Here is a 25964-nt window from a genome sequence, read left to right as displayed (position 1 = left end):
GACCTGGTCATCATGCCCGGGACCTGGTCGTCCCACACGGCAGCTCCTGCGTGAAGTGCCTCAGCGTCTGAATTTCACATGACCTGAGAAAGAGGGTGTGGCTTATTCCCTCCGCCACCAGGACACGTGCAGTGTCCTCACTCCCCACCCCGCGATGGACCAGAAACCATCACTTATGCCCCAACCCCGAAGACTGGTGGGTCGCAGGGGTCATGGTGCAGGATAACGGCATGTGCGTGGGTCACGGGTCCAGCAGGTGTGCCTGACAGACACTCACATCGTCTTGAGTCCTTGTCCGAGTACACACGATTGGAAAAACACGGCATATTTGCTTTCCCTTGAGCAAATGTTTCTAGGGTGTGCTTCGCGCACTGTCCCTCATTGTGACTATAGGACCGAGTCATCTTCATCTCCTGAGAGAGAGTGCTCAGGACCCAGCAGCCCAGCACGGAGGCGGCAACATGGCCGGGAGGTGACAGATTCACCTGGGAGGGGGTGGTGGGCATGACAAGGACCATGAGGGTGGCAGGCGAGGACAGCCGTGGTCCTGCTTCCCTGCATTCTAGGCATGAGCCCTCCATGTGTGTAAGCCTGGACGGATGGCTGTCCTTCCAGGGACGGTCACATTGTGACACCTGGGGGCCTCAGCCCGTTCACCCCACTACAGAATTAACCCTTAGGTGAGCATCGGTTCTGGGGCGCCAAGAGAGCACTGCGAGGCGCCAGCCCCTGCAGGTAGGGAGCCGTGCGCACTCTGTGGAAGCGCTGAGCGTCTGGGAAACACCGAAGTCAAGACTGGGGTCCAGCCAGGGCATGAACTCTGCCCAGCCGCTTTAACACGGGAGGGTCACCTTTCTAGGGCAGCGATGTTGTTGTCTGTAAGTTATGGGAGGTGAGTCAGAATGCCCTCCTGGCTGCCCCGTCCTGCTCGCCCTGGGCTCTCGTCTGCGCTGCACATCCCTCTCTGTGCACAGGAAGCCCTCGGGGACAGTGATCGGCTTAGGTGCTTGTTTCTCCTACAAGACCATGCGTTTCAGGCCTTGCTTCTTCAGAACAAGGACTGTCTCCTTGACTTTCTGTCCCCAACGCCAGCCACCAAGCATGGTGCCCTGTAGGCGTGGGACATGTGGCTTTCGGGTGTAAGAATGGAGGGATATGTGAGTGAGATAAATGTCCCTAGAAAGACACAGTCTTTCCCGCTCAGAGAAGGCAGAGTTCAGGGACGTTCGGCACGGTTGAGGGGATGTCACTGTAGAGGGTCTTCAGGAATGGTGGTGTCTCGGGAGGCCCGGCAGCCGCACAAAGAAACCCAGGCAGCAAAGGAAGACAGGGTGTCGCCTTGGTTGGGACTCAGGCCGCATGACTTCAGCAGTGGCTGCTTGGAGGAGCACGTGTCCCACGCCAGTCAAGGTCCGGAGGTGGAACCCTGGACTGGGGCAGGTGCAGTGGGCTCAGGACTGCCACACGTCCACCAAAGGCAGGTCCCCCATGCCCCGCGCCGCTCTCCCTCGTCGCTTCCTCCTGTCCGGCCCATTCGCCTGCTCTTCGCGCTCAGTATTTCTTCCTTTTCTCCCTTCAAAATCCGCCCCAAATACGTGTCTTAGCGGGTGGAAGCCGCTGCAGGGCGTCCCCCACTGCGGCCACCAGCGCTCCACGGTGTGCAGCCCAGCCCCCCATCACACGCAAAAAGACCAGCCTCGCCCCCCTCCACCAACACAGAAGTCCCGGCAACCCAGCCGTAACGGAGCAAAGAGGAACAAAAACATACGAAATTCCCCTTAGATCCCTGGTCTGATTTCTGCGGGGCCCAGCGCCCGGCTTTGAGATGACATCGGACACGCCGTGAGAGGACGCGGGGGCTGTGCATGGCACGGGTGATGGCCCGAACTGGGGAGGCCGTGGCACGGATGACGGCCCGAACTGGGGAGGCCGTGAGGTGTCACGGTGCCATTTCTTTTCTGGTTATTAGGAGTGCTGGGAGCTGCTCTTCCAGGGATAGGATTTTACCCTCATAATTCAGGCTTCTGTCCTCTGAGAGGAGGCCCCAGGCGTATTCTGCTCGGGCACAGGAAAGAGAACAGCCCCAACCTTTGGAAAGGACCACGCTTTGGGAGAGGGGTGGCCTCCGTGTCCAGCAGGACAGCTGTCCGCAGTCTCTGGCTCGTCCCTCCTGTCGGGAGGGCTCATCAGACCCCTGGATGCATTGCTCACACCCTTGGCAATGACTCCCCAGGCCCCTGCCCTAGCCTCTGGCCGCCAACACCTGCTGTCATGCCCAAGGCTGGGGTCCCACGAGACTGGTTTCTCCACTCCGCGGTGTTGTGACGTCCGTTCGTGTGGGCCGCGGCTCAGCACCTGGGGATCACCATCTCCTAATACTCCATTGAAGGCATGGGTCCCCCGTTGTGTGTCCACTTGTCAGTGGCAGACATTTCGGTGCGGTCCGGGGCTGCTGTGGACAATGCGGCTAGGAACACACCCGTCCATGCCTCTCGGCCGGGTGCCTGGGAGATGAACCCTGGCGCCTGTGGCAGCTGTTTACTCTCGTGAGGAGCTGCCCGACTGTTTTCCAAAGCAGACACACCATGTCACAGCCCACCCAATGGCATATGAGGTGGACTTTGCTGTGTGCTTGTAGCACCTGTCGCCGTCCGCCTCTGGCACAGACATGGAGTGCATGGGAAGGGCCATAGCACCGTGGCTTCGGGTGCATTTCCCTCACGGCTGGTGATGCCGAGCACCTTTTCACTAACTTAATGGCCATTAGTGTATCTTTTCGGGCGAAATGTCTGTTCAGCTCGTTGGCCCATTTTTATTTTGGTTATTTCCCTCTTTGTGTAACTGGGGTGTTAGTGTTCTTTATATACTCTAGATAAAATTTCCTCATCAGATACATATTTGCAAGAAATTTCCCCCATTCTGTGGGTTGCTTTTTCATTTTCTTCGGAGTCTGCTTAAAACAAAACTTTTTAATTTTAGGAAGTCCATTTTATCTCTATTTTTTTCCTGTACTTTTGATGGAGTATCTAAAAGCCATTTCTAATTCACGTTACCAAGGAAATACATGCATGTTCTCTTCAAAAAATTGTATAGTTTTATCTCTTGCTTTTAGCTCTCTACACACGTCAAGTTCAGTTTTATTTTTTTTTAATTTTTTAAATTTTTATTAACATATAATGTATTAGTGTCGCCAATGGTTTATTGATCTTATTGATTCTTTCAAAAAACCAGCTTCTAGTTTCATTGATACGTTCTACTGTCCCTCTGGTTTCTACCTCATCGATCTCAACTCTAATCTTGATTATTTCCCTTCTTATGTGTGGAGTTGGTTTGATTTGTTGTTGATTCTCCAGTTCTTTAAGATGTAGAGGCAGCTGCTGTGTTCTGGATTTTTCCTTTTTTTTTTTTTTTTTTTTTTTTTTTTTTGAAAACATTCAAACCATCTTTTATTAGTTCTGAAGCTACAATCAAATTAACTCATGTGAATATATTTATTGTTTGTACATTTAAATTGCTACAAAATCAATCGCAGTTAAACCAAACTGGAAACTATTATGGTTGCTTCTCCAAATTTTCCATTTTTTTTTTTTGAGGGATGCTTGGAAGGCTATGTATTTCCCCCTTAGGACCGCCTTTGCTGTATCCCATATGTTTTGGTCCGAAGTGTCTTCATTCTCATTGGTTTCCATGAATTGTTTCAGTTCTTCTTTGATCTCATGGTTGATCCAAGCATTCTTAAGCAAGGTGGCCTTTAGCTTCCAGGTGTTTTAGTTCCTTCTGAACTTTTCCTTGTGATTGAGCTCCAGTTTCAAAGCATTGTGATCTGAGAATGTGCAGGGAATAATCTCAGTCTTTTGGTATCGGTTGAGTCCTGATTTGTGACCTAACCAAAGAGGTAAAGGACTGTACTTGAGGAACTACAGAACACTCATGAAAGAAATTGAAGAAGACACAAAAAGATGGAAGACCATTCCATGCTCTTGGATTGGAAGAATAAACATTGTTAAAATGTCTATACTGCCTAGAGCAATCTATACTTTTAATGCTATTCCGATCAAAATTCCACCAGTATTCTTCAAAGAGCTGGAGCAAATAATCCAAAAATCTGTATGGAATCAGAAGAGACCCCGAATCGCTAAGGAAATGTTGAAAAACAAAAATAAAATGGGGGGCATCACGTTACCTGATTTCAAACTTTACTACAAAGCTGTGATCACCAAGACAACATGGTACTGGCATAAGAACAGACACATAGACCAGTGGAACAGAGTAGAGAGCCCAGATATGGACCCTCAGCTCTATGGTCAAATAATCTTCGACAAAGCAGGAAAAAATATACAGTGGAAAAAAGACAGTCTCTTCAATAAATGGTGCTGGGAAAACTGGGCAGCTATATGTAGAAGAATGAAACTCGACCATTCTCTTACACCGTCTGCAAAGATAAACTCAAAATGGATAAAAGACCTCAACGTGAGACAGGAATCCATCAGAAACCTAGAGGAGAACATAGGCAGTAACCTCTTCGATATCAGCCACAGCAACTTCTTTCAAGATATGTCTCCAAAGGCAAAGGAAACAAAAGCAAAAATGAACTTCTGGGACTTCATCAAAATCAAAAGCTTCTGCACAGCAAAGGAAACAGTCAAGAAAACAAAGAGGCAACCCACGGAATGGGAGAAGATATTTGCAAATGACAGTACAGACAAAAGGTTGACATCCAGGATCTATAATGAACTCCTCAAACTCAACACACACAAAACAGACAATCATATCAAAAAATGGGCAGAAGATACGGACATACACTTCTCCAATGAAGACATACAAATGGCTATCAGACACATGAAAAAATGTTCATCATCACTAGCCCTCAGGGAGATTCAAATTAATGTTCATCATCACTAGCCATCAGGAAGATTCAAATTAAAACTACATTGAGATATCACCTTACACCAGTTAGAATGGCCACAATTAACAAGACAGGAAACAACATGTGTTGGAGGGGATGTGGAGAAAGGGGAACCCTCTTCCACTGTTGGTGGGAACGCAAGTTGGTGCAGCCTCTTTGGAGAACAGTGTGGAGATTCCTCAAGAAATTAAAAATAGAACTTCCCTATGACCCTGCCATTGCACTGCTGGGTATTTACCCCAAAGATACAGATGTAGTGAAAAGAAGGGCCATCTGTATCCCAATGTTTATAGCAGCAATGGCCACGGTCGCCAAACTGTGGAAAGAACCAAGATGCCCTTCAACGGACGAATGGATAAGGAAGATGTGGTCCATATACACTATGGAGTATGATGCCTCCATCAGAAAGGATGAATCCCCAACTTTTGTAGCAACATGGACGGGACTGGAAGAGATTATGCTGAGTGAAATAAGTCAAGCAGAGAGAGTCAATGATCATCTGGTTTCACTTATTTGTGGAGCATAACAAATAGCATGGAGGACATGGGGAGTTAGAGAGGAGAAGGGAGTTGGGGGAAATTGGAAGGGGAGGTGAACCATGAGAGACTATGGACTCTGAAAAACAATCTGAGGGTTTTGGAGGGGATAGATGTGGAGGGAATGGGTGAGCTTGGTGGTGGGTATTAAGGAGTGCATGTATTGTATGGAGCAGTGGGTGTGGTGCATAAGCAATGAATTTTGAAACACTGAAAAGAAAAAATATTTTTTTAAAGAAAGAAGAGGGTGCCTGGGTGGCTCAGTGGGTTAAAGGCTCTACCTTTGGCTCAGGTCGTGATCTCAGGGTCCTGGGTTGGAGCCCCACATCGGGTTCTCCACTCAGTACGGAGCCTGCTTCCTCCTCTCTCTCTGCCTGCCTCTCTGCCTACTTGTGATCTCGGTCTGTCAAATAAATAAATAGAATTTTTAAAAAAATAAAAATTTTTTAAAAAAATAAAGAAGAAAATGAAGGCTCCCATTCTGGGGTTGGAATAAATAAAAATAAAATAAAAAATAAATTTAAAAAAAACATATAATGTATTATTTGTTTCATGAGTACAGGTCTGTGAATTGTCAGGCTTACACAATTCACAGCACTCACCATAGCACATACCCTCCCCAGTGTTCATCACCCCCCCTCCCTCCCCCCTCCACCAGCAAACCTCAGTTTATTTCAAGAGATTAAAAGTCTCTTATGGTTTGTCTCCCTCCCAATCCCATCTTGTTTCATTTTTCTCCTTCCCTATCCCCCAAAACCCCTGACTCTGCCTCTCAAATTCCTCATATCAGGGAGATCATATGATAATTGTCTTCTTCTGACTGACTGACTTTGCTTAGCATAATACCCTCCATCCATGTCATTGCAAATGGTAAGATTTTATTTCTTTTGATGGCTGCATAGTATTCCATTGTGTATATATACCACATCTTTTTATCCATTCATCTGTCAATGGACATCTAGGTTCTTTCCACAGTTTGGCTCTTGTGGACATTGGTACTGTGAACATTAGAGTGCACGTTCCTCTTCAATTCACTACATTTGTATCTTTAGGAAAAATACCCAGTAGTGCAATTGCTGGGTCATACGATAGCTCTATTTTCACCTTTTTGAGGAACCTCCATGCTGTTTTCCAGAGTGGTTGCACCAGCTTGCATTCCCACCAACAGTGTAGGAGGGTTCCCCTTTCTCCGCATCCTTGCCAGCATCTGTCGTTTCCTGACTTGTTAATTTTAGCCGTGAGGTGGTATCTCATTGTGGTTTTGATTTGTATTTCCCTGATCATGAGTGATGTGGAACACTTTTACATGTGCCTATTGGCCATCTGGATGTCTTCTTTGCAGAAATGTCTGCTCATGTCTTCTGCCCATTTCTTTTTATTTTTTTTTTAATTTCTTTTCAGCATAACAGTATTCATTGTTTTTGCACCACACCCAGTGCTCCATGCAATCCATGCCCTCTCTAATACCCACCATCTGGTTCCCCCAACCTCCCACCCCCCACCCCTTCAAGACCCTCAGATTGTTTTTCAGTCCATAGTCTCTCATGGTTCATCTCTGCTTCCAATTTCCCTCAAGTCCCTTCTCCTCTCCATCTCCCCATGTCCTCCATGTTACTTGTTATGCTCCACAAATGAGTAAAACCATATGATAATTGACTCTCTCTGCTTGACTTATTTCACTCAGCATCATCTCTTCCAGTCCCATCCATGTTACTACAAAAGTTAGCTATTCATCCTTTCTGATGGAGGCATAATACTTCTTGGTGTATATGGACCACACCTTCCTTATCCATTTGTCTATTGGGTTATTTGTTCGTTGGGTGTTGAGTTTGCTAAGCTCTTTATTGATTTTGGGTACTAGCCCTTTATCTGATATGTCGTTTGCAAATATCTTCTCCCATTCTGTCAGTTGTCTTTTGGTTTTGTTGACTGTTTCCTTTGCTGTGCAAAAGCTTTTGATCTTGTTGAAGTCCCAGTAGTTCATTTTTCCCCTTGCTTCCCTTGCCTTTGGCATGTTCCTAGGAAGAAGTTGCTGTGGCTGAGGTTAAAGAGGTTGCTGCCTGTGTTCTCCTCAAGGATTGGAATGGATTCTTCACATTGAGGTCCTTCATCCATTTTGAGTCTGTTTTCGTGTGTGGTGTAAGGAAATAGTCCCATTTCATTCTTCTGCATGTGGCTGTCCAATTTTCCCAACACCATTTGTTGAAGAGTCTGTCTTTTTTCTATTGGACATTCTTTGCTTCTTTGTCAAAAATTAGTTGACCATAGAGTTGAGGGTCCATTTCTGGTCTCTCTATTCTGTTCCATTGATCTGTGTGTCTGGTTTTGGGCCAGTACCATGCTGTCTTGATGATGACAGCTTTGTAATAGAGCTTGAAGTCTGGAATTGTGATGCCACCAACTTTGGCTTTCTTTTTCAACATTCCTCTGGCTATTCAAGGTCTTTTCTGGTTCCATATAAATTCTAGGATCATTTGTTCCATTTCTTTGAAAAAATTGATGGTTATTTGATAGGGATTGTGTTAAATGTGTAGATTGCTTTAGGTAGCATAGACATTTTCACAATATTTGTTCTTCTAATCCATGAGAATGGAACTTTTTTCCATTTCTTGTGTTTTCCTCAATTTCTTTCATGAGAACTTTGTAGTTGATGTTTTGCTTGGATGATCTATCCATTTCAGTGAGGGGGATGTTAAAGTTCCCTACTATTATTGTATTATAGTCCATGTGTTTCTTTGATTTTGTTATTAATTGGTTTATATATTGGCTGTTCCCATGTTAGGGGCATGTCTTGTTGTACAGACCCTTTGAGTATGATATAGTGTCCTTCCTCATCTCTTATCGTAGTGTTTGGCTTGAAATCTTATTTATTTGATATAAGGATTGCCACCCCAAATTTCTTTTGATGTCCATTAGTTAGGTAAATTGTTTTCCACCCCCTTACTTTAACCTGAAGGTGTCTTTGCGTCTAAAATGAGTTTCCTGTAGACAGAATATTGATGGGTTTTGGTTTTTTAATCCATTCTGATACCCTGTGTCTTTTGATTGGGGCATTTAGCCCCTTTACAATCAGGGTAACTATTGAAAGATATGAATTTAGTGCCATTGTATTGCCTGTAAGGTGACTGTTACTGTATATTGTCTCTGTTCCTTTCTGGTCTACTACTTTTAGGCTCTCTCTTTGCTTAGAGGACCCCTTTCAATATTTCCTGTAGGGCTGGTTTGTTGTTTGCAAATTCTTTCAGTTCTTGTTTGTCCTGGAAGCTTTTTATCTCTCCTATTTTCAGTGACAGCCTAGCTGGATATAGTATTCTTGGCTGCATATTTTTCTCATTTAGTGCTCTGAATATATCATGCCAGTTCTTTCTAGCCTGCCAGGTCTCTGTGGATAAGTCAGCTGCCAAACTAATATTTCTACCATTGTATGTTACAGAATTCTTGTCCTGAGCTGCTTTCAGGACTTTCTCTTTGTCACTAAGACTTAGAAGTTTTACTATTAGATAATGGGGTGTGGACCTGTTTTTATTGATTTTGAGGGGGATTCTCCATGCCTCCTGGATTTTGATGCTTGTTCCTCTTACCATATTAGGATAATTCTCTACTATAATTTGCTTCAATACACCTTGTGCCCCTCTCTCTCTTTCTTCTTCTGGAATCCAAGTTATTCTAATATTGTTTCATTTTATGGTATCACTTAACTCTCGAATTTTCCCCTCATGGTCCAGTAGTTGTTTGTCTCTCTTTTGCCCAGCTTCTTTATTCTCTGTCATTTAGTCTTGTATATCACTAAATCTCTCTTCTGCCCCATTTATCCTATCCATTTATCCTAAAGGCCTCCATTTTTTATTGTACCTCATTAATACTTCTTTAAATTTCAGGTGGTTAGATTTTAGTTCTTTTATTTCTCTAGAAAGGGCTTTTATTTGTCCAGAAAGGGATTCTCTAATATCTTCCATGCTTTTTTTTTTAGCTCAGCTAGCACCTTGAGAACCATCGTTCTGAACTCTAGGTCTGACATATTACCAATATCCATATTGATTAGGTCCTTAGCCCTCAGTACTACCTCCTGTTCTTTTTTTTTTTTTTTTTTTTTTTTTGATGGTGGGTTTTTCTGCCTTGTCATTTTATCCGGATTAGAATACATGAAGGATGGGATGCCAGGGTGGCTCCGTTGGTTAAGTAGCTGCCTTCGGCTCAGGTCATGATGCCAGCATCCTGGAATTGAGTCCCACATCGGGCTCCTTGCTCAGCAGGGAGCCTGCTTCTCCCTCTGCCTCTGCCTGCCACTCTGTCTGTCTGTGCTCGCTCTTTTTTAAAAATACATGAAGAAGAGAATAAAATACTAAATGGGTGGCAAATACCCCAGAGAAATGTACGCTAACCAAATCAGAAGAGACCAACATGGACGGGACTGGAAGAGATTCTGCTGAGTGAAATAAGTCAAGCAGAGAGAGTCAGTTATCATATGGTTTCACTTATTTGTGGAGCAAAACAAATAGCATGGAGGACAAGGGGAGTTAGAGAGAAGGGAGTTGAGGGAAATTGGAAGGGGAGGTGAACCATGAGAGACTATGGACTCTGAAAAACAATCTGAGGGGTTTGAAGTGGCGGGGGGTGGGAGGTTGGGGTACCAGGTAGTGGGTATTGGAAAGGGCATGGATTGCATGGAGCACTGGGTGTGGTGCGAAAATAATGAATACTGTTACGCTGAAAAAATTAAAAATTTTAAAAAAATTAAAAGAGGAAAGAGGAAACATTAAAAAATAGAATAAGAAAAAATGAAATTTAAATAGTTTAACTTAGGTTAAAAGATCATGGAAAAAATACATGAATTCTATGTGTTGCTTTCCCCTAGCTCCGAACTTCTTTAAGTTCGGATTGTGTGCTCCGTTGCTCCCCTGCTTGCCGGAGCCGGCCGTAGAAACACATCGGATTTTTTTTTTTTAATCTTGTAACCTACAACTTTGCTGAATTCATTTATTAGCTCAAAGAGCTTTCCTGTGGATTGTCTGGGATTTTTGTCTGTACAGTAGTGTGTCATCTGCAAATAGAGACACTTCTCCTCTTCTTATGTGGATGTCTTATTTCTTCTTTTTTTTTTTTAATTTATTTTTTTAAATTTAGTTTTTATTTTCAGCATAACAGCATTCATTATTTTTGCACCACACCCAGTGCTCCATGCAATTCGTGCCCTCTCTAATACCCACCACCTGGTTCCCCAACCTCCCACCCCCCCCCACTTCAGACCCCTCAGATTGTATTTCAGAGTCCATAGTCTCTCATGGTTCGCCTCCCCTTCCGATTTCCCCCAACTCCCTTCTCCTCTCCATCTCCCCGTGTCCTCCATGTTACTTTGCATCTGTATTTATAAAGGCTATTGCTGTGTAATTTCTTTTCCCATGATGTCTTTATCTGGTTTCCATATTAGCTTATGGTGGGCTCATGGAGATGAGCTAGGAAGTGTTCCCACCTCTTCAATTTTTTGGAAGAGTGAGAAGGATTGGAATTCATTTTCCTTTAAATCTTTGACAGAACCCACCAGTGAAGCCATCTGGTTCTGGTCTTTTCTTTGTTGGGAAGTTTTGATTCCAATTCAGTCTTCTTACTGTTATTGGTCTGATCAGATTTTCTATTTCTTCTGGAAGTAATTTCTGGGTTTCCACGAATTTATCCATTTCTTCCAGGTTGTCTACAGTTGTCATATTATCATAATCATTTTATTTATGTCATCAGTGGTGGTCAATTTTATTGATTTTTAAAAAACCAACTTTTGGTTTTGTTGATTCCCTTCATCGTGCCGTCTATCTCTGCCCTCAGCTTTCCCATCTCCTTCCACCTCTGCCTACACACTTGGTTTGGTTTTGTTCTTTTAATCTGTGTAAATTTTAAGATCAGCTCTTAATTTCTACAAAGAAGCCAGCTGTGATTTGACAGGAATTGTGTGGAGTCTGCAGATCAATTTGGAGAGTGCTTGCCCCTTAGCCAAGAACGTCCATTTGCCCAGAACGTCACCGACTCCTCCCACTGTGTTCTGTGGTGGCCAGCATACACATATTGGAATGTTTGGTGAAATTTTTGAGGAAACTTTTTGTTAATGGGGCTTCTTGACGTATGGTGGGACACTTCTTTTATGCCTTCACACAGTAAATAAAGGAATAGGGCTCCATGGCTATTTCTTACCATATTCCCCAGCCTGTGCGTGTGTTCTGAGGTCCCACCAGGAGCCACCCGGGGGGGGTAGCAGGAAGAACGGGTCGGTGGGGAGTGTGTGCAAGATGAAGGTGGCAGAAAAGGGGCGCCAAGACAACTCCAGGGACAAAGCAGGGGCCCCTCGCAATTCTGCACAGGGACAGAAGAATTGTCAGAAAGTTTAGCTACGGTGGGAAAGCATATAGTAGCAGAGTGGATTTTGTCCAGCACGCAGCTCCACAGCCCGCTCACCGTCTGTGCAGTGCAGTGTTGTCTCGTGCAGTTTGCTTTTGACTGTTCACTCCCACCTGTGGATTTTCCTGTGGGGGGGCATCCAGAGCAGTGAGAGACAGTGAAGGGTCTGTCCCCATGGGCAGATAAACTCAGGTGAACGTGCGAAGTAAAATAAGATGAAACCTGAGAGGGAGGCAAACCATAAGAGATAAAGTGAGGGTCTCCGGAGGAGAGGCGGTGGGGCGGTGGGGCGGCTGCGGGACGGGCACTGAGGAAGGCAGGTGATGGGAGGGGCCCTGGGCCTTCTATGGGGTGCACTGACCTCTACCTCCGAAACTAATAATACACTCTGTGTTAACTAATTGAGTTTAAATATGTTTTAAAAAAGGATAGTCAAAAATTAAAATGAATTTAAAAATAAATAAAAAATTTTTACAAAGGAAGTGCAGATGGGGAGCTCACCTGCGTTAGGTGAACCGCAGGCAGAGGGAGACCCAGCGGGTGTCCTCAGTGGGGCAGGACCTCAGGGTGCCTGCCATGGGGGCAGGGAGCACAGCACCCGTGACTACACCCTCCAGGGCGAGGGTGCATGCACACTTCCACGCTTTCTCAAAAACCAGGGACTGGGTCCATTGCCACAGTGTGTGCCCAGCCTGGTTGGCTCAGGCTAGGGCTGAGTGTGGAACCTCCAGTCCGGTTTAATGAGAAAAAGCCCCTGGGGCCCCACACACCACCGTCCCTCAGCCCTCAGCAGCTGGTGCTGGCAGCAGGCCACACAGAGCTGCACACTGGGGGTCCGTCCAGCTCTGAGGCTGTGTGCGTGTGTGTGTTTGGGCAGATGTGTGTGTGCCCTTCCCGCCTGGGCTTCCCCGCGGCGTGTGGACAAGCACTACCTCCCAGCACACAGCGCCCACACAGAGACCGCTCCAGACATGTTAGCGTACTTTTTTTTTTTTAATTTTATTTATTTATTTGACAGAGATCACAAGTAGGCAGAGAGGCAGGCAGAGAGAGAGGGGGAAGCAGGCTCCCTGCTGAGCAGAGAGCCCGATGCGGGGCTCAATCCCAGGACCCTGAGACCATGACCTGAGCCGAAAGCAGAGGCATAACCCACTGAGCCGCCCAAGCGCCCCGATGTTAGCGTACTTTTAAGTTCTTATCTCTATGCTGAAAACACAGCTTTTAGAATGAGAATGCTGGCACTCTGAAATCCAACAGTGAAGTGGACCTCCGCGTTCTAGCTTGGATTTGGGGAGACGGTTAGTGGATAATGAGGATATTGCTGTTTTCTCTTGCTTCAGAACAAAATACAGTGTCGTGAGTAGCTAGAAATAGGGCGCTAAGGTGCCTTCCACATTCGGTGCCTGTCACCCCACTTCCACAGAGAAACCACCAGCGCGAAGTATTTATTCTGTGTCATGTTGACTTTAAAAACAAACAAACAAGCAAACGCTGAGAGCCCCGTCCCTGGGACACATCCCAGCATTCCCGTTACTTACAGGCCTTATTCTCTTGTTGCTGTTGTTAGCGTCTTACGTTTTGGAGGCCGTGGATCTGTTTCCACACGTGCACCAGGCTGCTCAGTCCCGCAGTGGAGAAAAGACAGTGGGCTCCCGACGCGCCGCACCATCAGATTTAATTCGTTTCAGCTAAACTTGTATCTTTCGTATGGTTCTTTTATGTCGCCACATTCAAAATGTAGCTTCAAGGCCAAACATTAGGCAGAAATAGGATACGTGAGTGGGACAGTAATGGTCTCGCTTTTTAATATGGAGGAAGATTAGAATTGTATTAAATGATCTGCTAATGGAAAAATAAAGTAAAAGATAATAGGGTGACAATGTATGCCGCTGGAGCGTCTGGATTACAGCACGTAGTTTTGCTATTTATCAACTGGATATTGAATTTCCTTTGAAAACTTGCTTTTAATTATATTAAAATATAGTATACCTCAAGTATGCCCTCCTAACGTATTCAAGTGCTCCGGCTATAGTTTATCCGTGGAGAAAGGAAAATCCCGGGAGCTCTCCTGGGGGAGCCCCGCAAACTAGGGACGCTGGGCTGTCCTTGGAGATGGGGGTCCCCGCGGGGGAGGCTGTTCACTGTGAGGACATGCGGGTGAGGTCTCTGTGCTGCCCTTGGAAGGAGACCACCCCACCCGTGCTCGGAGGCCCGTGGCTGCTGCTGTCCCTCACTCCAGGGTCAAGCCTTGCCCCTAACTCCTTGGGGATCAGTGCGATTGTGGCCCTGCCCTGTGAGACACGTGAGCGTGTGAGCTGGCCTGGACAGCTGGCAGTCCACAGCCTGCAAGGGGGACCCTTTGAACCCACATCTTGGACTGGTCGTTTGAAAGGAGGTGATGTTTGCTATGAAGATTACTGAGAGGATTGCTTAGAAATACTCTGGGACAAGTCCGGAGTCTCTTGGGTTTCTTAAATGTTTTCCACAATCGCCCGGGCTGTGTGTTTGGGGTCTACTATGGGGGGCTGGGGGTGGCCCTGTGAGCTCCGTCTATCCCTGACCCCACACCGTAGGTGGCACCTCTCAGGCGAGGGTGATGGAGGGCAGGCGGGTAGGAATGCTTAACTGGCCTGAACTGATGGGAGGGAGTGGTGAGGGGAGGGGGGCCCAGGGCCAGGGGCCAGCAGACAGCTTCCTTCCTGAGGAAGTGGGGCACAGGGCCCTCATTGAAGTCCGGTTCCCAACATGTCTGGACCCCAGCCTCCAGGATGGTGACCAGTGGACACTCTCTCTTGATGCTGTCTGGACTGAGGCTGGATTGCCTTGGAGTGGGCCCTGCAGAGTAAATTATTAGAAATAATTCACTGGGAAGGAGCCCACAGCCTCTGCCGGCAAGGAGCCCAGAGGGCAACTATTAGAAATAGGGGCTGTTTTCATTTGATTAAAGCCACACGCACTGGGAACTAGGACAGGTGCAGCAGGGGCCGGCCCACCCGGCCAGCACGCGGTCTAGCTTGTGCTCTGAGCCGGCACAGAGCCATCACCGAGCCAGCCGTCCTAGGGCAGCCTTGCGTGCCGTTGAGGAGTGAGGACTCCCGCGGTAAGCTGTGAGCCTTTGAGCAGGGAGGAACTGGCTTGGGTGTGTGCAGGGACGCGGGAGAGTAGCTGCTGCTGCTGATAAGGGCTCAGGGTCTGAGCCAGGGCAGGGGCCTGGGGTGAAGGCGGGGGCAGAGGAGCAGGTGGGAGCACGTGCAGGGCCTGGGGGAGCATTGTTGGGAGAGCACCAGCGCTCTGTCTCCATGTTTCCCAGCCCCAGCCTTTTCCGGGACACCCCGGGGTCCAGAGTCATGGCTCGACAGCTTCAGTGGGCCTCGTGGGGAACGTGGTGTGGGCGATGGAAAGGGCCGTAGCCCGGGTCTGTCCGGGGAGCTAGCTGGGCTCCATTTTCCAGAAGCGAACACTGTGCAGTTCCAGCCTGAGGAGGAAGCTGGGGCCCTTCGATGCTGGGTGGGCTCACCCCACAGGCCCTCCCCCAGGTGCCCATTCTCATGGGTCTCCCACCCGTGTCCTGCAGGAGTCGGCCTCCGCATCAGTGTTTCCTGCATGTCATATACATGTTATATTGTATGCAGGCACGTCATGTGGGTGTAGGCATTAGATATGCACACTACATGTGCATATGATACACTGTGGGAGCGTCTGCATTTCTTGTGCATGTCATGTGATACATTGTACACGTTTGTTACCTGTGGGTAGATTCATCGTACACACTGTCTGTGCAGATTACGTATCCTAACAGTGCTTGAATTCCCAGCATGGTTTACACACACATTGTGCACCACACAGCATATGACACATGCATGCACGCGCTGTACATAGTACCTGCGTATGACTCTAATAGTCTTTATTTTCTGTATATATAATATGCGTATTATACACCATATATGCATGTGTGTATGTCCTATGGTGTAACAGAGTCTCTGTTCCTTGCATCTGTGCGGCGACCTTCGGAAGCCAGCTCTGAACTGGGTCTAAAACAGAAAGTGTGGGTCAGCAGGAAACAGGGGTGAAGCCAGAGGCTTCTCTAAGGAATCCTGGAGTCCAGACACTTGGGTTTAATAAACCCAGAACTTGGTCAGTGCTGACCCAAGATAGTTTGAAAGGAGGACACTTACAGTAATAATGGCACAGACAAGGGAGAAGGCTTGAGAGTGTGGTTGTCCAGGAACCCTGCCGGGTGCTTAGCCAGTGTCCTGTGGTATGAAAATAATGAGCACGGAAGCCTGGGGAGCATGGCGGGCCCGCCTGCCCGACCCTCAGAATCACATACCACGTGGTGGCAGAGCAGAGGCCCGAACTCCAACAGGCCCATGTCTGGGAATCAGCATCTCACGCCCCACTCAGTCGCCTCCCTGGCCAGACCCCAGCAACCTCGGTGAGTGACTCCCAGCCACTCATCCAGGCACCGTATGACGTGCCACAGAACCGAACCATTTTTTCTGTATTGGATAAACTCTTACCATTCAGAACCAAGTATCTGTGATGAAAGGTCAGGACATCCTGGTTTAGTTCTCCTCTTGACCGACTGATGGCCCAAAGAAAACTGCCCCCTCTCCCACTGGGAGACCAGCAGGTAGCTTTGGGCTTTGGGGTTCATAAGTCAGCCTGTAGCACATTGGCGTTTGGAGGAATGTTACTAAGTAAATACGAGGTGCTACTTTGTAAACTTCTTAGCCGGAGCCACAATACACAAATCTGATTGAAATGTAACTCATTTCCCCCCACAAAGCCTGTGTCTGTTGAACACCACAAAATCTTGCTGTCCAGAGGCTGATGCATCTACCCAGCGATGCATATTTGGCCGTGTAGACTAGAATATTTGGCCGCATAGACTAGAACAACTGGGAGTATCGGAGTCGGTGCTTCTTCATAGGCGCATGCTTCGGAGCAGTCAGTGTGGTATGAAAATAATGAGTACCTGCCCGGATGCCCAAAAATGACCCCCAGTTACCAGATAAGACAGTTCTGCATGGGGTGTCCCACACGTAAGTAAGGGTTTGGTTGCTGTCCCCGCCTCGTCTTAAATGGCTTCTGTGCTCTCTCAACAGACCAGCAGTACTCATGGTCCCCAACGCAGCACTTCAACGAAGGAAGATATTCCCCTGCTCCTAGGAACATGAAGGGGCTCCCCGGGGGCCGGACTCAGGCACAGTTGTGTTCAGGCCACACCTGTGGCCTGGCGGCCCCCGAGGACTGCGAGCACGAGCTCCTGCACCATGGGCAGGAGGCGAGGCAGCCCTACCTGCTCAGCCCCGTGGAGAGCTGCCCCATGGACCACCACCGCTGCTCCCCCGGGAGCTCCGTCCACTCCGAGTGCATGATGATGCCCGTGGTGCTGGGTGACCACATGTCCAGCAGCACCTTCCCCAGGATGCACTACAGCTCCCACTACGACACGAGGGACGATTGTGCCGTGTCCCACGCCAGCAGCAGGGTCAACCGCATCCCGGCTAACCTTCTGGACCAGTTTGAGAAGCAGCTGCCTCTGCACCGGGACGGCTTCCACACGCTGCAGTACCAGAGGACGTCCACGGCCGCCGAGCAGCGCAGCGAGAGCCCAGGGAGGATCCGACACCTCGTGCACTCTGTGCAGAAACTCTTCACCAAGTCCCACTCCCTCGAGGGCTCTTCCAAGAGCAACGTGAACGGCACCAAGGGTGACAGTCGGGTGGAGGACCAGCACCACGGCCACCACCCAAAGCACGGCAGACGGAGTAAGAGCAAGGAGCGGAAGCCGGAGGGCAAGCACAGGCCGGGCACCGGCAGCTGGTGGAGCTCCGACGACAACCTGGACAGTGACAGCACCTGCCGCACGTCCAGCGTGGCCAACAGGCACCACGTGGACCACGTCTCCCACTGCTACCCCGAGGTGCTCCCGGGCCCCTTTGGGGATCTGTCCCTGAAGACGTCCAAGAGTAACAGTGACGTCAAGTGCTCGGCCTGTGAGGGCTTGACCATGACGCCCGACACCAAGTACATGAAACGGAGCTCCTGGTCCACGCTCACCGTGAGCCAAGCGAAGGAGGCTTACCGCAAGAGCTCCCTGAACTTAGATAAGCCCCTGGTCCACCAGGAGGTCAAACCATCCTTGAGGCCGTGCCACTACCTGCAGGTAAGCGGTCTTGGCAGCGGGTGTCGTGCATGGGTGGCCTGGCCTGCTCTGGGAGGGCCTCTGAGTGGCTCCTGGCCCCCTTGAGTCCACAACCCTAAACCAGCAGGCCGTTTCCAGGTGCCTCTAGGGCCAGATGATGGAGCCACAGAGCAGAGGGGCCTTTGCATAGAGGCAGCTGGCAGGCTACCAGGGCTCTCCTGCAGGACCCGGGAGCAGCAGCTCGAAGTCTATAAAAGGCCGGAGCGCGTGGTGAGGGGGCAGCATGGACCTGGCCCTCTGGGCTGGGTGTTACCCACTCCACCCAGGGCCAAAATAATCGGAGGTGGGCAGATTGCTGCTGGGCATCCTGTGGGGTGCTTTTCTGTGATCCCACACCTCTGCCTGCCCGTCACACCGTGGCTGAGCACACCCGGAAAGCTTCCACTTCATTCACGGATGCCTCTGCTGTGACTTCCAGGAGCTCACACAGCTGTTGGCAAAGCTTACAGGTGTGAAGGTTTTCTTCAATATATGTAGAATTTGTGTTAAGGTCCCAGTGCTCCGTACATGCCGAAGCAGGAGTGATGCTTCTCACTGCTGGCCGTGTCTCCGGGCAGTCGGTTCCTGGCACAGACGGGTGCCTGTGACCCTTTCCAGCAGGCGGGCGGGCGCCGAGATCCAGGGCCCATCCTGGCGCATTGTCTGGAAGCTGGCCATTCTGTCTGGAAAGGAAACACAACCCAAATTGCTTTCACAGGCAGAGTTACTCCGAGGTGCAAATTGATAGCTGGGTGAAATACTTTTATAGCAATGGGGGGGTGTGTAAATGTTGCTTGTGGTCAGCGAGCCCCAACCCTGCACAAATACAAAATGTCTACCTGCCCCCATCTAGAGGAATTAGACAGACTTGGGGTGCACTCAGGTCCTGCCTGGAGAAGCACACTCTACTGCTGCCCACTGCGTGTGCCCAGACCCTGCTCGAGGAGGCTCCCACTGCCATGTTGGGCCTCTGGGTGGCTGCCTGCAGAATCTGCCCCTTTCCAGGACTTGGCTTCTAGCACACGCCCCCTTCGGACGCACATCCTGGTGCTTCTGCCCGTTCTTCCCATGACCACACTGTCCTCCAGCCTCTGTTCTGAATTCCTTTTAGTCATGGAGAATATCAGCCCTTACAAAGGGATATGTGTACTAGAATGACCACACACGCTCAGCATGCATTCAGGGAGGCTCCGTTCCAGGCCGGTCTGGTCGCTTCCATGCCTCACCCCTCTCCCCTGTGACTTGGGTGGGGAGAAATCCAGCCTCCAAGTAAGCTGGTGTGTGTTTACCTCTCAAAGATCCCCACTGGACTCTTGGCCTTAAAACGTCAATGTGCCTCGGACACGAATCATCACAACCCTGTAGGGCTTTCACAGATTCAGTCAACATTCCACTTTCCCGACTTCTCACATCTTTTTTTTTTTTTTTAAACTTTTTAAGTTAACATATAATGTGTTATTAGCCCCAGGGGTACATGCCTGTGAATCGTCAGGCTTACATACTTCACAGCACTCACCATAGCACATACCCTCCCCAGTGTCCATCACCCAGCCACCCTCCCCCTCCCCCCCCCATCCCCAGCAACCCTCAGTTTGTTTTGTGAGATTAAGAGTCTATCATGGTTTGTCTCCCTCCTGATCCCATGTTGTTTCATTGATTCTTTTCCTACCCCCCAAGTCCCCCATGTTGCATCACCACTTCCTCATATCAGGGAGATCATATGATAGTTGTCTTTCTCCGATTGACTTATTTCACTCAGCATAATACCCTCTAGTTCTATCCACATCATGGAAAATGGCAAGATTTCATTTCTTTTGATGGCTGCATAGTATTCCATTATGTATATATACCACATCTTCTTGATCCATTCATCTGTGGATGGACATCCAGGTTCTTTCCACAGTTTGGCTCTTGCGGATATTGTTGCTATGAACATTGGGGTGCATGTTCCTCTTCAGTTCACTACATTTGTATCTTTAGGGTAAATACCCAGTAGTGGGATTGCTGGGTCATAGGGTAGCTCTATTTTCAACTTTTTGAGGAACCTCCATGCTGTTTTCCAGAGTGGCTGCACCAGCTTGCATTCCCACCAACAGTGTAGGAGGGTTCCCCTTTCTCCGCATCCTCGCCAGCATCTGCCGTTTCCTGACTTGTTAATTTTAGCCATTCTGACTGGTGTGAGGTGGTATCTCATTGTGGTTTTGATTTGTATTTCCCTGATCATGAGTGATGTGGAGCACTTTTTCATGTGTCTTTTGGCCATTGGGATGTCTTCTTCACAGAAATGTCTGTTCATGTCTTCTGCCCATTGCTTGATTGGATTATTTATTGTTTGGGTGTTGAGTTTGCTAAGTTCTTTATAGATTTTGGACACTAGCCCTTTATCTGATATGTCATTTGCAAATATCTTCTCCTATTCTGTCAGTTGTCTTTTGGTTTTGTTAACTGTTTCCTTTGCTGTGCAAAAGCTTTTGATCTTGATGAAATCCCAATAGTTCATTTTTGCCCTTGCTTCCTTTGCCTTTGGTGATGTTCCTAGGAAGAAGTTGCTGCGGCTGAGGTCAAAGAGGTTGCTGCCTGTGTTCTCCTCAAGGATTTTGATAGATTCCTGTCTCACATTGAGGTCCTTCATCCATTTTGAGTCTATTTTTTGTGTGGTGTAAGGAAATGGTCCAGTTTCATTCTTCTGCATGTGGCTGTCCAGTTTTCCCAACACCATTTGTTGAAGAGTCTTTCTTTTTTCCTTTGGACATTCTTTCCTGCTTCGTCAAAGATTAATTGACCATAGAGTTCAGGGTCTATTTCTGGGCTTTCTATTCTGTTCCATTTATTTATGCGTCTGGTTTTGGGCCAGTACCATACTGTCCTGGTGATGACAGCTTTGTAATAGAGCTTGAAGTCTGGAATTGTGATGCCACCAACGTTGCCTTTCTTTTTCAACATCCCTCTGGCTATTCAAGGTCTTTTCTGGTTCCATATAAGTTTAAGGATTATTTGTTCCATTTCTTTGAAAAAAGTTGATGGTATTTGATAGGGATTGCATTAAACGTGTAGATTGCTTTAGGTAGTATAGACATTTTCACAATATTTGCTCTTCAAATCCATGAGCATGGAACGTTTTTCCATTTCCTTGTGTCTTCCTCAATTTCTTTCATGAGTACTTTATAGTTTTCTGAGCATAGATTCTTTGCCTCCTTGGTTAGGTTTATTCCTAGGTATCTTATGGCTTTGGATGCAGTTGGAAATGGGCTGGACTCCTTAGTTTTCTTCTTCTGTCTTACTGTTGGTGTAGAGAAATGTAATTGATTTTATATCCTGACACTTTAATGAATTCCTCTACAAGTTCTAGCCAATTAGGAGTGGAGTCTTTTGGGTTTTTCACAAAAAGTATCCTATCATCTGCCAAGAGTGAGAGTTTGACTACTTCTTTGCTAATTTGGATGCCTTTAATTTCTTTTTGTTGTCTGATTGCTGAGACTAGGACTTTTAGCACTATGTTGAATAGCGGTGGTGATAGTGGAAATACCTGCCATGTTCCTGATCTTAGGGGAAAAGCTGTCAGTTTTCCCCCATTGAGAATGATATTCGCTGTGGGTTTTTCATAGATGGCTTTGATGATATTGGGGTATGTACCCTCTATCCCTACACTTTGAAGAGTTTTGATCAAGAAAGGATGCTGTGCTTTGTCAAATGCTTTTTCAGCATCTGTTGAGAGTATCATATGGTTCTTGTTCTTTTTTTATTAATGTATTGTATCACATGGACTGATTTGCAGGTGTTGAACCATCCTTGCAACCCTGGAATAATTCCACTTGGTCTTGGTGAATAATCCTTTTAATGTACTGTTGGATCCTATTGGCTAGTATTTTGGTGAGAATTTTTGCATCCATGTTCTTCAAAGATATTGGTCTGTAATTCTCCTTTTTGGTGGGGTCTTTGTCTGGTTTTGGGATCAAGGTAATGCTGATCTCATAAAATTAGTTTGGAAGTTTTCCTTCCACTTCTATTTTTTGGAACAGTTTCAGGAGAATAGGTATTAGTTATTTTTTAAAATGTTTGGGAAGCCTTCTGGCCCTGGGCTCTTGTTTGTTGGGAGATTTTTGATGACTGCTTCAACCTCTTTACTGGTTATGGGTCTGTTCAGATTTTCTATTTCTTCCTGATTCAGTTTTGGTAGTTTATATGTCTCTAGGAATGCATCCATTTTTTCCAGATTGTCAAAATTGCTGGCGTAAAGTTGCTCATAATATGTTCTTATAATTGCTTGTATTTCTTTGGTGTTGGTTGTGATCTCTCCTCTTTCATTCATGATTTTATAAACTTAGATCCTTTCTCTTTTCTTTTTGGTAAGTCTGGCCAAGGATTTATCAATTCTATTAATTAATTCCTTCAAAGAACCTGCTCCTAGTTTCATTGATTTGTTCTACCTTTTTTTGGTTTTTATTTCTTTGATTTCTGCTCTGATCTTTATGATTTCCCTTCTCCTACTGGGTTTAGGCTTTCGTTGCTGCTTTCTCCAGCTCCTTTAGGTGTAGGGTTAGATTGTGTAATTGAGACCATTCTTGTTTCTTGAGAAAGGCTTGCATCACTATATACCTTCCTCTCAGTACTGCCTTTGCTGTGTTCCACAGATTTTGAACAGTTGTGTTTCATTTTAATCTTTTTCCATTAATTTTTTCAATTCCTCTTTAATTTCCTGGTTGTCCCATTCATTCTTTAGTGGGATGCTTTTTAGCCTCCCTGTATTTGAGTTGTCCTCTTGTGATTGAGTTCTAGCTTCAGAACATTGTGGTCTGAAAATATGCAGGGAATGATCCCATCTTTTGGTAGCAGTTGAGACCTGATTTGTGACTGAGGATGTGATCTGTTTTAGAGAATGTTCCATGTGCACCAGAGAGGAATGTATATTCTGTTGTTTTGGAATGGAATGTTTTGAATATATCTGTGATGTCCCTCTGATCCAGTGTGTCATTTAAAGCCTTTATTTCCTTGTTGATCTTTTGCCTGGATGATCTGTCCACTTCAGTGAGGGGGTGTTAAAGTCCCCTACTATTACTATATTATTGTTAATGTGTTTCTTTGATTTTTTTTAAAGATTTTATTTATTTACTTGACAGAGATCAAAAGTAGGCAGAGGCAGGCAGAGAGAGAGGGGGAAGCAGGCTCCCTACTGAGCAGAGAGCCTGATGTGGGGCTTGATCCTGGAACCCAGAGATCATGACCTGAGCCAAAGGCAGAGGCTTTAACCCATTGGGCCACCCAGGCGCCCCTTTGGTTTTAATTGGTTTATATATTGGCTGCTCCCATGTTAGGGGCATAGATATTTAAAGTTGTTAGATCTTCTTGTTGGACCGACCCTTTGAGTATGATATAATGTCCTTCCTCATCTCTTATTACAGTCTTTGGCTTAAAATCTAATTGATCTGATATAAGGATTGTGACCCCAGTTTTCTTTTGATGTCTATTAGCATGGAAAATTGTTTTCTACCCCTTACTTTAAATCTGGAGGTGTCTTTGGGTATGAAATGAGTTTCCTGTAGACAGCATATGAATGGGTTTTGTTTTTTTATCCATTCTGATAACCTGTGTCTTTTTTTTTTTTAAGATTTTATTTATTTGACAGAAAGAGATCACAAGCAGGCAGAGAGGCAGAGAGAGAGAAAGAGGAGGAAGCAGGCTTCCCGCTGAGCAGAGAGCCCGATGTGGGACTCGATCCCAGGACCCCGAAATCATGACCTGAGCCGAAGGTAGCAGCTTAACCCACTGAGCCACCCAGGTGCCCCCAACCTGTGTCTTTTGATTGGGGCATTTAGCCCCTTTACATTCAGGGTAACTATTGAGAGGTATGAATTTAGTGCCATTGCATTGCCTGTAAGGTGACTGTTACTGTATATTGTCTCTGTTCCTTTCTGGTCTACTACTTTTAGGCTCTCTCTTTGCTTAGAGGACCCCTTTCAATATTTCCTGTAGAGCTGGTTTGGTGTTTGCAAATTCTTTCAGTTTTTGTTTGTCCTGGAAGCTTTTTATCTCTCTTTCTATTTTCAGTGATAGCCTAGCTGGATATAGTATTCTTGGATGCATGTTTTTCTCATTTAGTGCTCCGACTATATCATGCCAGTTCTTTCTAGCCTGCCAGGTCTCTGTGGATAAGTCTGCTGCCAAACTAATATTTCTACCATTGTATGTTACAGACTTCGTGTTCTGAGCTGCTTTCAGGATTTTCTCTTTGTCACTAAGACTTATAAGTTTTACTATTAGATGACGGGGTGTGGTCCTATTCTTATTCATTTTGAGGCGAGTTCTCTGTGCCTCCTGGATTTTGATGCCTGTTCCCTTTGCCATATTTGGGAAATTCTCTACTATAATTCACTCCAATATACCTTCTGCTCCTCTCTCTCTTCTTCTTCTTCTGGAATCCCAATTATTCTAATGTTGTTTCATCTTATGGTATCGCTTAACTCTCGAATTTTCCCCTTGTGGTCCAGTAGTTGTTTGTCTCTCTTTTGCTCAGCTTCTTTATTCTCTGTCATTTGGTCTTCTGTATCACTAATTCTCTCTTCTGCCCCATTTATCCTAGCAGTGAGAGCCTCCATTTTTTATTGCACCTCATCAATAGCTTGATTTCAGCTTCGTTAGATTTTAGTTCTTTTATTTCTCCAGAAAGGGCTTTTATTTCTCCAGACAGGGTTTCTCTAATATCTTCCATGCTTTTTTTGAGCCCAGCTAGCATCTTGAGAATCGTCCTTGTGAACTCTGGATCTCACTTATTACCAATGTACATATTGATTAGGTACCTAGCCTTTGGTACAGCCTGTTTTTGTTTTTTTGTGGTGAGTTTTTCTGCCTTGTTATTTTACCCAGATAAGAATATATGAATGAGAGAATAAAATACTAAAAGGGTAGGAAAGACTCCAGAAAAATGTACGCTAATCAAATCAGAAGAGACCCCAAATTGGGGGGAGAAGAAAGAGGGTAAAATGAAATTTTAAAAAATTTAAAAATATATGCATATATATATTAGACTGGTGAATAGAACAGAGCCACCCATTTGACTTTTGGTGTATTTTGGTCTCTTAGAAGAAATTACCTCCCTAAATTTTAAAGAAAAAAAAAAAATATATATATATATATATATACACACACACACACACACAATAAGCATAAATATGATAAAGGGATGGAATATGTGAATATGAAATTTTTTTAAAATTCTAAAAAATAAATTAATAAGATAAGTTGCTTAGAAAAGGAAGAAAGAAAAAAAAGTGGAGAGAATTTGCTCAGGCTGCAGACTAGAACAAAGCCCTGTGCTAGATTTAGGGTATATTTTTATCTATTAGAAGCAATTGTATCCCATAATTTTTTTGAAAAAATAAAACCATATATGTATACAAAAAATAAAGTTAGGTAGACTGAAGGATAAAATGTGACTATAATAATGAAGGTTTTAAAAGAATTTTTTAGAAAGGTATTGTTAAGGTAAACTAGTTTAAATACATTAAAAGAGGAAAAGGTAAAAATATTAGAATAATAAAAAAAATTGTAAAAAGTTAATTAACTTTGTAAGACTAAGGGGTCATGGGGGAAAAAGCCATGAATTCTTCGCGTTGCTTTACCTGTCTCTGGACTTCTGCGGTTCTCCGCTTATCAGTGAGCTCGGTCCGGCCGGACGGTCTGGCCGATCTCCTGCAGGGGGCGCTGTTGCCGGGATTCTCACGTGTCTTTGCCGGAGGCGGAACTGCGCCGCCCTTGCCGGGGGCGGGGCTACGTCACCTGCTCGGTTCGCGCTCGGAGCTTCTGTTCCCTGCGCGCTTTCCGTAGAGTCCGGAGGCCGGAAGGAAGATGGCGGCCGCGCGGTCTCCGCCGGCGGAGCCGAGAGCTCAGGCCGCTCCTCAGTGCGGCCTCGGGGATGCGCCGTCAGTCCCTCCGGTCTCCCCGGTCTCCGGCC

At 46.4% G+C, this 25964-nt stretch overlaps 1 protein-coding gene across 2 annotated transcripts in view; it reads left to right on the top strand.

Annotated features, from left to right (window-relative positions):
- Positions 1-25964, top strand: part of DLGAP2 (DLG associated protein 2) — a 773688-nt gene that overhangs the window by 638625 nt on the left and 109099 nt on the right. For both annotated transcript variants that reach the window (XM_059156120.1, XM_059156121.1), the window contains one exon: positions 16935-17998. In XM_059156120.1, coding sequence (XP_059012103.1) covers positions 16935-17998 — 1064 coding nt within the window. The remainder of the gene's footprint in view (positions 1-16934; positions 17999-25964) is intronic.

Source organism: Mustela lutreola, chromosome 18, assembly GCF_030435805.1.
Source record: "Mustela lutreola isolate mMusLut2 chromosome 18, mMusLut2.pri, whole genome shotgun sequence".
NCBI lineage: Eukaryota > Metazoa > Chordata > Mammalia > Carnivora > Mustelidae > Mustela > Mustela lutreola.
Note: the sequence above shows the minus strand (reverse complement) of the source record. Positions and strands in the feature narration are given on the sequence as shown.